The sequence below is a fragment of the Eubalaena glacialis genome, chromosome 1 (assembly GCF_028564815.1).
Source record: "Eubalaena glacialis isolate mEubGla1 chromosome 1, mEubGla1.1.hap2.+ XY, whole genome shotgun sequence".
NCBI classification, from domain to species: domain Eukaryota; kingdom Metazoa; phylum Chordata; class Mammalia; order Artiodactyla; family Balaenidae; genus Eubalaena; species Eubalaena glacialis.
The window spans coordinates 6,670,826-6,684,408 of record NC_083716.1 but is presented as its reverse complement, the minus strand read 5'-3'; the positions used below and the strand labels follow the sequence as shown (position 1 = coordinate 6,684,408).

Genomic DNA, 13,583 nt, shown 5'->3' with positions numbered 1-13,583 from the left:
ATCCCACATGCCACGGAGCAGCTAAGCCTGTGCGCCACAACTACTGAGCCTGTGCTCTAGAGCCCGTGAGCCACAACTACTGAGCCCGCGTGCCACAACTACTGAAGCCTGCATGCCTAGAGCCCATGTTCCACAACAAGAGAAGCCACCGCAATGCGAAGCCCACGCACTGCAAGGAAGAGTAGCCCCCACTCGCCGCAACTAGAGAAAGCCCACGTGCAGCAACGAAGATCCAACACAGACAAAAGTAAATAAATTAAATAAATAAATTAAAACAAAACAAAACAAAACAAATGGTTAGCTTACTTCTGGGGACAGGACAAGGATTAGAGATGTGGTGAAATGAAAGGGGACTCCTGCTTTCTCTGTTTGTTTGAAATTTCAAGATGAAAATGTAAGCCTATATTAATTATGTAATTTAAAACCTCTCCCCAAAGTTAATGTGGCAATTTCAAAATTTAAACACATTTTTGTTTAAAACACATTCATTTAAAATGTGTATGTCATCACATATCTTTATTTTATAAGGACCTGAATATTTTTCAACCTTATTAAAACCATAAAAATACTTTAAAGGTGGGGGAGTGGCAACATTACCTGTTGCCTTTCTGGTTTCTCTATATAAGGACTTTATGTTTCTTTATGTTATCACTGCAAGAAAACTTCACCTCAGCATTGAGGCACATACAGTCTATATTCTCTAATGCTAAACAAATCTTATGTCAAACCTCAGTGCTGGATCAGAAAATACATACTTTTAGAATGTGCGATGAAATAACAATATTGCAAAACTCATCAAGAATCTTCTGGAAGGGTTAGGGCTCCAGTGGAGAACTAGCCTTTTTGTTAATCATGAACCTTACTTTTGGATTCTTTTTCAGATACTCTGTATAGCTTTGCTGGGGAATAAATTTAAAAGTGTTCCATAACTCATTATAATGTCTTGGAAAGCGTCTGAAAATTGGGACCACCACAGCTTCCTGACAGACATATGATATTTGGTTATTTGAAAAGCCATCGAGACAAGATGGAACATAGTCACATGCCCAAAGATTGAAATTTCTTGAAATGTGTTGCCTTTTTTCTGGGGAGATCTTCTTACATCCCAGGCCCTGGAGAAGAATCACAAGAAGGTTAGGAGAAAAATATTCAAGGTCACACAGTTCAGATGTCTTTAGTAAAACCACCTTCGTGACACCCTATCTCTAAATGCACAGCATGACCACCCTTACAAGAGACATCCTTTATCAACCTGTTGAAGGCTATAAATTGACACTCACAACATCCTGGTTCTCGCAGCCTTCCACTCCCACCAAGAGGACTGGACTTCTAGAGACATGGAGGGCAGAACCGGAGAGACCACAGCCTGGACTCCCTGGGACCCCAAGTAGGTTCTCTGCACCCAGGTGGCTCCTCAGCATATCCACCCCAGGCTGCATCTCCAGCACTCAGTGGGATGGTTCTTACACCGAGAGATCCAAAGATTCTTTCCCATCCCAAAGGATTCCCAATGAAGAAAGCAGCACCTTTGGGTCTCTGATCACAGGTTTCCTCATCAACTCTTACTAAAGTGGGCATTAGAAAATTTTAAATTACATATGCGCTTGCAATCTCTTTTCGTTGCCCGGTGCTTTGTTAACCACCACTAACCAGTGCTATCAGACTTTATTTTCTTCAGTGATGGGGAAACACCACCTCCGGAGAAAAGACAACTGCAGTTATTAGGAAGTCCTTCTTTATATCATGTAAGCTCCCCATCCATTCCTTTGACTCCTCACAGATCCTGGCTCTGCCATTCAGAGACACACATAGGTAATCCGTCCTTCCCATGACAGATCTTCACAAGAAAGCTCACAAATGAGACAGTTTATGGGAAAGCACATTGATGAGCATGAAATTCACAAAAACCTAGGCAGAAGGAATGCTGGTGCAGATTTTGAAAGCTACGTGGGACTCCGAGAATTTTATGCTTTTTTCCCCCCTGGTAACCTGTTATGAGGCTTTAATCTTGTTCCAATTTTGAGGTCAGTCCTCTATCTTCAACACGTCTCAGAAAATCAAGAGCCCTAATGTCGCTCATTTTATTAGCAACTTGGAGAGAAATACTCACAGAGTCAAGGTAGAATCCAGAGTTCTGAAAGCTGTGACGATTGTCGTGTACAGAGAAGGGGAAGTTGTTATTTACTGCTTGCTGGAAAAGAGCAAGGGAAGAGATAAAAAGGCACACATCAGAACCCCAGTATGCTTCCAGAACCCACCTATAGTGGCATGGAAGGAAGATGGAGGAGGCAAAGTGACCTCTAAGTAAGAATTAAACCCATCAGGGCTTCCCTGGTGGCACAGTGGTTAAGAATCCACCTGCCAATGCAGGGGACATGGGTTCAAGCCCTGGTCCAGGGAGATCCCACATGCCTCAGAGCAACTGAGCCTGTGCGCCACAACTACTGAGCCCACGCGCCACAACTATTGAAGCCCGTGCGCCTAGAGCCCATGCTCCGCAGCAAGAGAAGCCACTGCAATGAGAAGCCTGTGCACCACAACGAAGAGTAGCCCCCGCTTGCTGCAACTAGAGAAAGCTCGCGCGCAGCAACGAAGACCCAACGCAGCCAAAAATAAATAAATAAATAAAATAAATTTATTAAAAAAAAGAAGAATTAAATCCATGGACAGCGATGGCACACACGGCACAGGGTGAGGTCTTGGGTGTGTGCATCAGCTCAAGGCTTTGAAACTCAACCTTATTGCCAGCTTGCTGAAAATCATAAAAAATTCTCTTTAAAACATCTTACTGAGAGACAAGGAAGGGAAAGTCTGTAGGCATGGAATTGAAAGCTGGAAAAGAATTTTGAGGCCATCTTCTTCTTCTGCCCAATCAGGATCCTAGTAGACCAGAGCGCTCTGGTTCAGGGCGGCTAAATGTGAAGTTAACCCTGTTTCTCCCTCCGGCCACTTCATGTCCCTAAAGTTGCTCATGAACTGGCCAGCAAGGAAGAACGTGCATGTTAAGAACTCTGTCCATAGGGACTTCCCTGGCGGTCCAGTGGTTAAGACTTCGCCTTCCAATGCAGAGGGTAAAAGTTCAGTCCCTGGTCAGAGAGCTAAGATCCCACATGCCTCACAGCCAAAAAAAACCGAAAACATAAAACAGAAGCAATATTGTAACAAATTCAATAAAGACTTTAAAAATGGTCTACATCCAAAAAAAAAAAATCTTTAAAAAGAAAAGAAAAGAACTCTGTCCATAGAGGAGCCTAACTTTATTGTCTGGACCAGAGGTAGTTCCTTCTAAAGACTATTTGAGGTATCGTACTGACCAGTGTATGAGGTAGGATGCTACCAGAATTTAGGGGTCCAGGGAGGGCAAGTGAGCAGTTCCCTCCAAGAAAGAGTTGTCTGGTGGCAGCGGTGCCACCCCCTTAAAGAGCCAGGGGTTCACATGGCCAGCTCTCAGGGCTCACCTTCTCCCGCACTTTGTAGATTGGCGGTAGCTTCTCCTCCACTTGCCGAGATAAACGTGGACTATTGGACTCGTTTAACATCGTACGTGTGATGGATTCTGGTGTCTTTTGCATTAGTCCAATGTGAGGGAACTGGAAAAACAGCACACGCCTTGATTAAAACCAGACACATCTGAATCTCTAAGCCCAGTATCAGGGCTTCCTCTGTAAAGGGATTAAAATGCAATTTGGGTGCTTCTGGCATGCGATGGAAATGGCATAATTTTTGTAATTTTCTAGTATTCTTTCCAAGACAAAAAATATTGTCATGGCCCGAGGCCACCACTGCCGGTTGTTTCAAGTTACAGGGGCCACCCTGCTGCTCGGAGCCTGGAAATGTTTCCGAGGCCTGGTGAGGAGGGTGTGGCCCCGTGAGAGGGGGTTGATGTACTCTGAGGAGACAATGTATCATTTGAGATCTTCCTTGTGGTAAGGGAGCTCTCTGCACTTGGGGCCAAGGATTCAGCCCATGTTCACAGGGGTGAGCCAACCTCCTGCAGGTATGAAGTGGACATTAGGACATGGGGAAGGGGAGGAGAGAAGGGTTGCGTTGAGTCTCCACGGAGAATGGAGAATGTAGAATGGTAGAGGGTGGGAAGATTATTTGGATGGCTGGGGGTGGGCTTTAGTATCTCTCTATGAACAGAAGGGAAGGAAACAGGACTGGGCCTAGGGAGGCAGTCCCAACAAAGGCCTGGACCAACCCCACAGGGAGCTCTAGACATGGGATGCCTTCTCAGAGTCAGCCTGATGGAGTGAGAGGACTGGGCCTTTGTGAGCCTTTGTCAATCAGTCACTGGGTAGAAGAGGACAGTGGGGACCCAGGAAGTGACCTTGGGGCAGCAGCTCTTTTCAGCCAAGGAATATCTAGGGGTGGACCTCCCAGGCCACACTTTCAGCAGCAGCGCAAGTAGTCCATTCCCGAATTCCCCCTGAAGAGGGATGCTAGTGGTGCTTGACAGCCACTGTAGCTCACCCCAATTTTATATAAACAGCACCTCTTAAAAGCCACCCCAACAAAGTGGACTTTGAAGCAGGGATCTCAAGGAGAGGAATATGAATGGAAACTACAATACAAACAGAAGGCAAGACCCTGACTCTTAGCGAAAATTCCTGAAAAGGGAGGAAGCATAATGTGGTAGTGGGTCACAGACAGTAGATTCAAACGCCCTGAGACCAATCCCAGCTCCCTCACCCACGAGGTCAGCCTTCCGCAAGAGACTTAATTTTTCCAGGCCCCAGTTTCTTTATCTGTAAAATGGAAATAACAATACTTACTTGATAAGGTAGATGTGATTAAAGGAGAAAATGCACGCACCCAGAGATTGTTCAATAGCTGTTGGCAGGTTCTATTTTTGCTCACAGCTGTCCCCTCCCTGTCACCAAACCCATTGTCACACCCAAAGCCAGTCCTTCCTTCTCTTTGGGATTATAATGATATTGGCTAACACTGCCATTCTCTCCCATTCCTTCTTAAGTCATGATATAACTGCACATGTAAGTATGGCTTTTGTTTAATTTCTGCATAAGAGTGAGTTTAGTATGCTACTATTTATGTCAAAAGGTAGAGAGATTATGTCATCTATGTGGTATACTTGGTGGGGCATTGTTGGCAGAGAAAAGGAGAACCAATCGTCCAGATGACACATAGCCTCAGAGGGATCTTGTAAACTCAGTGCTGAGTGGAAAGAAGAAACAAAATGAGATCTATAACCCAACACCATTTATGTAAATAAATAATCCATGCACACAAAACAACAATACATAATTTACAAGAACACATCTCAGTAAAAGAACTCCCATTAAACACGTGTGAATAGCTGCCTGTGGGGCGAGCAGAGTGGGAACAGGGATCAAGGGCAAGGAGACAACCACACAAATCAACACACCATCATGTGGACGGGCTCTTCCACGGCTGAGCGACAGGGTCACCTCGGAGGAGGGCACCAGGGAAGGAAGACTTTTTTTGCCATAGTTTGTATGTTTCTTAATGAAGTGCACCTATTAATTGTCTCGTTTTCCCAACGAAAGTAATTGTATTTGTTTCTGATTAGAGTTGTAATACATGCTTATGGTTTTTAAAAGTTCAAACAATAAAGAAAAACATAAGGAAGGAAGTAGAATTCCCCTGAAATCCCATCACTCTTTCCCCTTAACTCTTTTTTTTTTTTTTTTTTGGCTGTGTTGGATCTTCCTTGCAGCGCGCGGGCTTCTCATTGCGGTGGCTTCCCTTGTTGCGGAGCACGGGCTCCAGGCACGCAGGCTTCAGCAGCTGTAGCATGCGGGCTCAGCAGCTGTGGCGCACGGGCTTAGTTGCTCCACGGCATGTGGGATCTTCCCAGACCAGGGCTCGAATCCGTGTCCCCTGCATTGACAAGCGGATTCTTAACCACTGTGCCACCAGGGAAGTCCTCCCCTTAACTCTTTGGTGACCAACTTCGTCATGCATCCTTGTGCAACTGTACACCCATATATATGCATAATTTGCATATATAGGATCGTATTATAAATGTGGCTTCAAAAATTATAAACATATAAGATTATAAATGTGACCTTTTTATTTTTCTGATCTTCTCTGTTTTTTTTAATTTGAATTTTGTTTTTTATACAGCAGGTTCTTATCAGTTACCTATTTTATACGTATTAGTGTGTATATGTCAATCCCAATCTTCCAATTCATCCCACCACCCCCCCAACCCCGCTTTCCCCCCTTGGTGTCCATACGTTTGTTCTCTACATCTGTGTCTCAACTTCTACCCTGCCAACTGGTCCATCTGTACCATTTTTCTAGATTCCACATATATGGGTTAATATATGATATTTGTTTTTCTCTTTCTGACTTACTTCACTCTGTATGACAGTCTCTAGGTCCATCCACATCTCTACAAATGACCCAATTTCGTTTCTTTTTATGGTTGAGTAATATTCCATTGTATGTATGTGCCACATCTTCTTTATCCATTCATCTGTTGATGGACATTTAGGTTGCTTCCATGTCCTGGCTATTGTAAATGGTGCTGCAATGAACATTGGGGTGCATGTGTCTTTTTGAATTATGGTTTTCTCAGGGTATATGCCCAGTAGTGGGATTGCTGGGTCATATGGTAATTCTATTTTTAGTTTTTTAAGGAACCTCCATAGTGGCTGCACCAATTTACATTCCCACCAACAGCACAGGAGGGTTCCCTTTTCTCCACATCCTCTCCAGCATTTGTTGTTTGTAGATTTTCTGATGATGCCCATTCTGACTGGTGTGAGGTGATCCCTCATTGTGGTTTTGATTTGCAATAAATGCCTTTTTATAATTTAATAGTAACTTTTGGTTTCTGTTTCCTTCCCCTTCTTGTCACCCCCACCAACACCCCAGATAACAGTGATAACAATAGTAATGACAATAGCTCTCGTATGATCCTTTACAAACACCCGTACCTACAAAAGGGACTTACATTGCTTTATAAAAATTGGACCATATGATACATACTATTTTACACCTTGCTTTTCTCACTTAACAATATACCCCAGAAAATTTTCAAAATCAACCTATACATTTCTAATTCATCCTGTATTATATATATATTTTAATGTTTTTAAACAATTTTTAAGTAAATATAAATAACACAGAGGGCCTCCAGACTCAGAACCTTTCCCTTTTTCCCTCTTCCAATCTGATTTTCCAAGTTATGGAAAATCAGGCCAAGGTGGAGAGTTTTTCTACATCACGAAGGATCCCTCTAACCAGCTAAATGACAACTGACTTGAGTTCATTTGTATTCTGCAAGTCTGTGGACTAAATCACTGTAAAAAAAAATGGCTCTAGCATTTTAATTTCACTCTTTTAAAATATATATTTAATGGCTATAACATGATAGCTGTGAAATAAACCCTTCTGTTAGATATTGTAACCGTGAAATACAGCTTTTTAACTAGTTGGCAGTGAAATTTTTGCTGCATTCAATCACTCAATGACTGAAATATTAAATAGGAAGGTGAAAGTGTGTGCAGAGAGCCTTTTCTACCTAGCAACAGCCAGATAACCACCAGCAAGGTCAACTGCGAAATGACTGTCACCTCCAATGTGGTAATTAGTCTCCCAAAGGGGCTGCTGCTGACGCAAAGCCAACAATTTCTTTAATTTTCCCAACAAGTTACTTTGGGAAACTTCACGTCAGCACTATTCTCTTTACGCCCTTAGGTGCCGGCAGCAGAAAGGACCCACACCAAAGGCTCCCCACTTAAACTGGGCCCAGGTACTTTCCTGGGACACCAGTAGGGGATGCAATGTTCTTTCTCGATTTCTGCCTTATAACAGAACCCTGACTTTGTTTGGGGTGGCAACGTGGTTGGTTAAAAAATACCCCCCCAAACTCCCTTGCAGCTAAATTGGCCATGTGACCAGTTGAAATGAAAGCAGAAGTCTGTGGGTGGGGTTCGTGGGAAAGAGATTGTTTCCCCCAGAAAAAGGGGCCGACTTAGCTGACAGGTGCCTTCCATCTATTTATCCGTTGACTTTCCTCTCATTTACCTGCCTGAGTTGACACACTGCACTAAGGATGACAGGACAGGGGGCTGAAAAGAACCTGGGCCTTTGACAACGCCCTAGGGCATCTGTACCAGCCCTGAACTGCCTCCCTCTGGACTGATTGTTACTTGAGAAACACAGACCCCTGTCTGGATAAGGTACTGTAGTCAGCTTTTTATAATATTCAAACACAGCCCTAACTGATACTGTAGGTGACAAAAAGAGGCCAAGCTATTTAGTCTGAGAAGCTTACGTTGTCTCTTCCTAACCAATTAGTGTATGTAGTTCACGTTATTTCCCATTTTACTTTGGCTTCCAGGAAACTCAGAGTCAAATTTGATGTCCAAATAGCTACTGTTTAGGCCATATGGCCTGCATATCTATGTTACATATTTTCCCAGTCTCAGCCTCTTAAAGTATATTTAAACTGGTTCTGAATTCTTATTTTTATATACTTTACTACTTTATTGTGAATATTTTCCATTCATTACTTTAAATCTGTGAAATGGAGCAGGGTATACAAGAAAGAATATCAGTATAAATATATACCCCTTGGAATCTGTGGGGGATTGGTTCCCCCCATCCCACCCTGTGGGTACCAAAATCCAAGGATGCTCAGTCCCTTAGTTGCCCTTCAGTATCTGTGGGTTCTGCATGGTGGACATATATACATATATATATTACATATATACATATATTATATATTATCTATATAATAGTTAGCAAGTATTGAGTGGTTACTATGTTTCCATGCATTATACTAAGCACCTTTGTACGAATTATCTCATTAATCCCCACCATGGCCTCTAACCTTAGTACATTATGCTCCCATTTAACAGACAAAGAGACTGAGATTTAGAAAGACTAAGTTGCTTAGGGTTTTTAAAGCCTTCAGGTGCAAATTTTCCAAGATGTTTTCCATTTTTCTTTTTCCTTTTAAACAAACAAATTTTTAAAAAAATTTTCTATGTATTACTGCCCTAGAAGAGGCTAGTACCACAATTTTCTCTGATACAACCAGTGGGGAAAAAAAAAGACAAAGATAACCAGCCTCATGGAGTTTATATAATAAATTATATAGTATGTCAGAAGATAGATGTTATAGAAAAGAGAAAAAGCAGGGCACACACCAATTACTGCTTAGTGAACAGTCACAAGTTGCCAGCCTGCTGAGCGTTTTATACTCAGATTAATTTCATTTGGTCCTCCCAAGGATACTATGAGATTCCCATTTCACAGATGACGGAACTGAGGCTGGGTGAAGTGATTTGTCAGACGTCATACTATAGGAAGTAGCAGAAGTGGGATCCGAACTCAGTTCTGTGTCCTGACCACACCCATGTGACCGGAGAAAGATGAGAGAGGGCACCATCCTTCTTACCCATCTTCCATCCTTGTCTAAAGGTGGGTTGAAGCGTCTCCCTTTGGCCATATTCTGCAGGAAGCTGAAGGGGGCTGAGGTTGGCTCTCTTATCCCTCCATCGCCTCATGAATTCTACACTTGGGAAGCCACTCTTCCTTGTTCCTGATCTTTAATTCTCAGCCTCTACCAGGAGGGGAAGTCCGGGAGTGGTCCCTGTTGTCATAGCATCAGAGCCCACCCATCACAATGGGGGAGGAGTGCGGGTCTTCCAAGCCCCCCAAGGGCTCCTGCCTCGGGTCCCTTGCAGCTGTCGCTCCCCAGTGTGTAAGCCTCCAGGTCCCAGGTGAGGAAGCCATACACACAGGTCACACAGGTGTGGACCAGACAGTCTTGAGACAATGGCGAACTCTGTACCCTCCAAATCCTCTGATGACTTCTGAGTTGAATATCCTCATGGTAACCATCTATTCCAACCTCTTAGTTTTCAGAGAAGTGAGTTGACTCTGCCTTGTCTATGCCCAGCCAGGACTCCGGCCTCCCCACGTGCTCCTTTCCTGGCTGCCTGCATGTCCCAGCTCACTCACTGTGACTCCCCTTACTGCACACTGCTGAGGCCATGACGAAGCAGCAATCGTGAGTAGTTATTAAATACCAGGTGCTGTGCTGAGCGCTTTCACGTGTTTTACTTTTTCTCCATGAACCTTTGGGGTTTACAAATGAGGAAACAGAGCCACGTACCCAGTGGAGGGGGCGCCGGGTCACGGGACAGCTCCAGGGCTCGCAAGCCTTTCGAGGGCCACCTGGCGTCTCCCAAGCTGCAGAGGTGGCTCCGGAGAGCTGGTCTTCCTCTTGGGGCCCGGACACTCAAGTCCTGCCTCACTTCTACTCAGTTACATGATTTCTGCTTTTCTTTCCCCTCCTCCCTCCCTCCCTACCTCCCTTCCTTCCTTCCTTCCTTCCTCCCTTCCTTCATTTCTTTCCTTCCTTCCTTTTATAAATTCTGTGTCTTGACAATTCTCTTGGCTACTCCATGTGAAAATAAGAGTAAACACCAATGGGAGAATCTGTCCAACTCTCTTTTTTTTGCTAAGAAATTGTGTCCTCAAGCCCCTCTTCCCCTAATCATCGGCGAGGGCGTCCTAACAAGAGTTGCCGTGTTAGTGATATGGGACCTCTCCTCTGGCCAGCACCGATGGCCCAGAGAGGTGTGTTCCTGGATGAGATGCCTGAGGTGGAACACAGACTGAAACTGAGCAGGTGTTAGTAACCATCTCCACTTACAGATGAGGAAAGGGAGTCTCAGAGAGGTGGAGGGACTCACCCATAGTCACATAGCTAATTTGTAGCAAAGTCCAAACTAGAACCCAGATGTACTGAGGCCAATTTCAATGCCAGCATCAAACAGGATTCATTTCACTGCACTTCCCTGACCACATTAAATTATTGGGCAGTGAATTTTCTAGGATTGCTTTTAACTCCCTTTCTTTAATCTGCATGAAACTGGGCCTCTTAGCCATGATCCCTCCCCACTGTGAGCTCTGGCAGGCCAGGGGTCAAATGACTGCCATCGTGTGCTCCTCCGGTGGCCCTCCCTCCCCAGTAGATGTCATGCCAGGGAGCTCTGCACAAATGGAGGGGAAGGATGAGTGCAGAATGCTGCTTCTCCCACATCAAGAGACTGAAAGTAAAGCAATAAGGAAGCAGGGAGCCGAAGACTGAGACTAAAAACCTAGAAACAGTGCCATTTCCAAACCATAGTATTTCACAGACATTCCCTTTGTCTCCACCAATGGAGCAGAAAATCCTTTAGATCTAAAATCTCGTTTCTAAATATATTCTGCATCTCCTCTGTATTTAGTCTTATGCTCTATTAAACAAGGTATACAATCACTGGTTAAGGTGTATTCCAATTTTCCCCTTTTGAACGATTGTTTAAAATTCTAAAAAATTTGTCCAAGAAAGTCAAAAGCAAATAAAGAAAACCCGGCCAGGAAAAATGAAATTCAATTTTTCTTCAGCTAGGATTTCCTAGCTGCAGATTGGGGTGGGGTTGTTCATTGTTGATGTTATTCTTTTCAGAGGTTTGAATTACTGAGCTGAACTTGGAGACCCATTCTGAAAACAAGTTCTGTAGCACTCAGGGCACTAAGATCACTGGGGCTGAGAACACCGGAGGGTCGAGCTCCATCCTGCTTTGGGTCTTTGCACGAGCTGGGCCCTGCTCGGAATGCAGTGTCGCAACACCGCCTGTTAAAGGTAGCTGTGAAGGCAGTGCTGAGACATGGGCATGTTCATTCAACAAATACTGACGGAACACCCACTATGTATCAGCACTGTGTTCAAACAGCGGTAAGACAATCACCAAAATCAGTTTTTCATAAGTAGTAAATCATGGATTTGCCAATACATCAGATGACTAGGACCCCCAATTATTGATTAACCAAAAATTATTTTCAGTGAGCTATCTACAACATTTGTATCTAATTGTTCCACCCAATGTATTTTTCGAAATGACAGCTGTTGTGTACTTTGACTTTTAGATCTTTTACATCTGAAGTGTTAAGGACCTTATGAAAAGCAGCTGTGCCTATCTCTTCCATGTGTTTTCAGTGCACTGTGCCATTCCTTGTTTTAATTAGCAATTTGCTGTCTTTGGTGGGGGAGAAAGTGGTGGAACCACGGGTGTGTTTTCACACACGCATCGGCCACGTGCCCACGTGTGTTGCCCGCAGAACTCTCAGACCTGCACACACAGGCATGCTGCAGTTCCTCATGCCACCAAAAGTTTCACCTCCACCTTCCCGTCCACAAATCCCGGACTACTTAACTTGCATATGGGAAAAGCCGAGCCATCTGCACGTAAAATGTTGAGCATCTGAGAAATTCTCAGGCATCTGAATTATAAAACACATTTTCTTTTCACCCTGCAAGGTAAACTATCTGGATTCTTTCTGCAAATAGCAACAGAATTGAGGTGACTCAATTGTACGTTTTTATTATGGTTCATGATTCGTACGGAACTCGTGGAAATTACAATGGATGCACAACCCATTTGCACATCATCTTGAAAAGTATTCAGGCATCTGTCACGTGAAGCACATTTTTTGTTTGTTTGTTTTACCCTACGTTGCAAACTATCTGGAAAATTAACTGCATCTCTCTCCCTTCCACTCAAGAAAACAATTCCTGGATCAAGACAAGTAAGACGAATTGAAAGACAAGAAGAAGAACTTGACCAACCTGGAAGTTTGTTCAGTTGAAAGGTAGAAACGGTAACATTTATAAAAACGCTTGACTCTGCTGACACGCATGAGTTGGTAAGGATGTGAGACACTGCCCAGGTAATGACAATTTTTGATAACCTTGCTGAAACGTGAATTGCTATAAACTTTTCAAATCGTGTCTAGAGAAGCTTTTGGTTCATTGATAACTTGGAGAATTGGTCGCTCAAAAAATTGCTGCAATCTAGCAAATTGTACTGGACACAGTGAAGGTCACAGTAGATACTGTCGCTGTCCTCACGAAGCTGGCTCTCTTGTGGGGAGACAGACGTACCACCCAGATAATTGGTTATAGTTATGAGAGGTACTGGGTGCTCAAGACCATGTGACAGTGGGACCTGCATGAATCTGAAGGGTGACCAGGAAGGTGATGGGAAGCACGTGCCAGGTGGATGGAGAGCCCGTCAGAGGCCCTGATATTGGGTGGAGCTTGACTCACTCAGGAACCAAAAGGAGGTCAGAGGACCACGCAGGGTGGAGATGATAGAGGAAAAAGCAGAAGGCGGGCCACTCAGGGCCTCCAGGCCCTCCGAGAGCTGTGGAGAGGCACCTTGCCCTTTGTGACCTTGACCAGCTGGCCAGTGTTGGTAGCAGACAGAGACTTGAGGAACAGGTAACAACAACGCACCAGTTGAGAACTTTGGCTTTTTTAGAAAAAATCACCTTAGAAATAAGACTCACCCTTAGGATGCAGCAGGCGTGCCGAGTTTATTCTTTCTCCAAATTCTGAAAAAGACAGGCAGAAATGTTTAGTTTGATTTCCATTTCTCCACTGGATGCATTTGTTACTCCTATTTTCACTTCTGTGTTTCCGTGTTTGTTGAGGTTTACGTGAAGACTCGATGCTATTGTTTCCACCCCCTGGAAAGACAGCAGCTTTTGTCCTCTCACAGTTTGAACGGGACAGTCCTCCGAAGACACAG

The 13,583-nt window shown here is 44.0% G+C and overlaps 1 protein-coding gene across 1 annotated transcript; it reads right to left on the bottom strand.

Moving 5' to 3' along the window:
* Positions 1 to 815: 815 nt before the first annotated feature.
* Positions 816 to 9,448, bottom strand: TEX36 (testis expressed 36). Its single transcript, XM_061192273.1, has 4 exons — positions 9,398 to 9,448; positions 3,459 to 3,590; positions 2,111 to 2,191; positions 816 to 1,112 (listed from the first exon to the last, which is right to left on the bottom strand). Exons 1-4 carry the CDS (start codon positions 9,446 to 9,448, stop codon positions 816 to 818), a joined length of 561 nt encoding a protein of 186 aa, XP_061048256.1.
* Between the last annotated feature and the right edge of the window lie 4,135 nt (positions 9,449 to 13,583).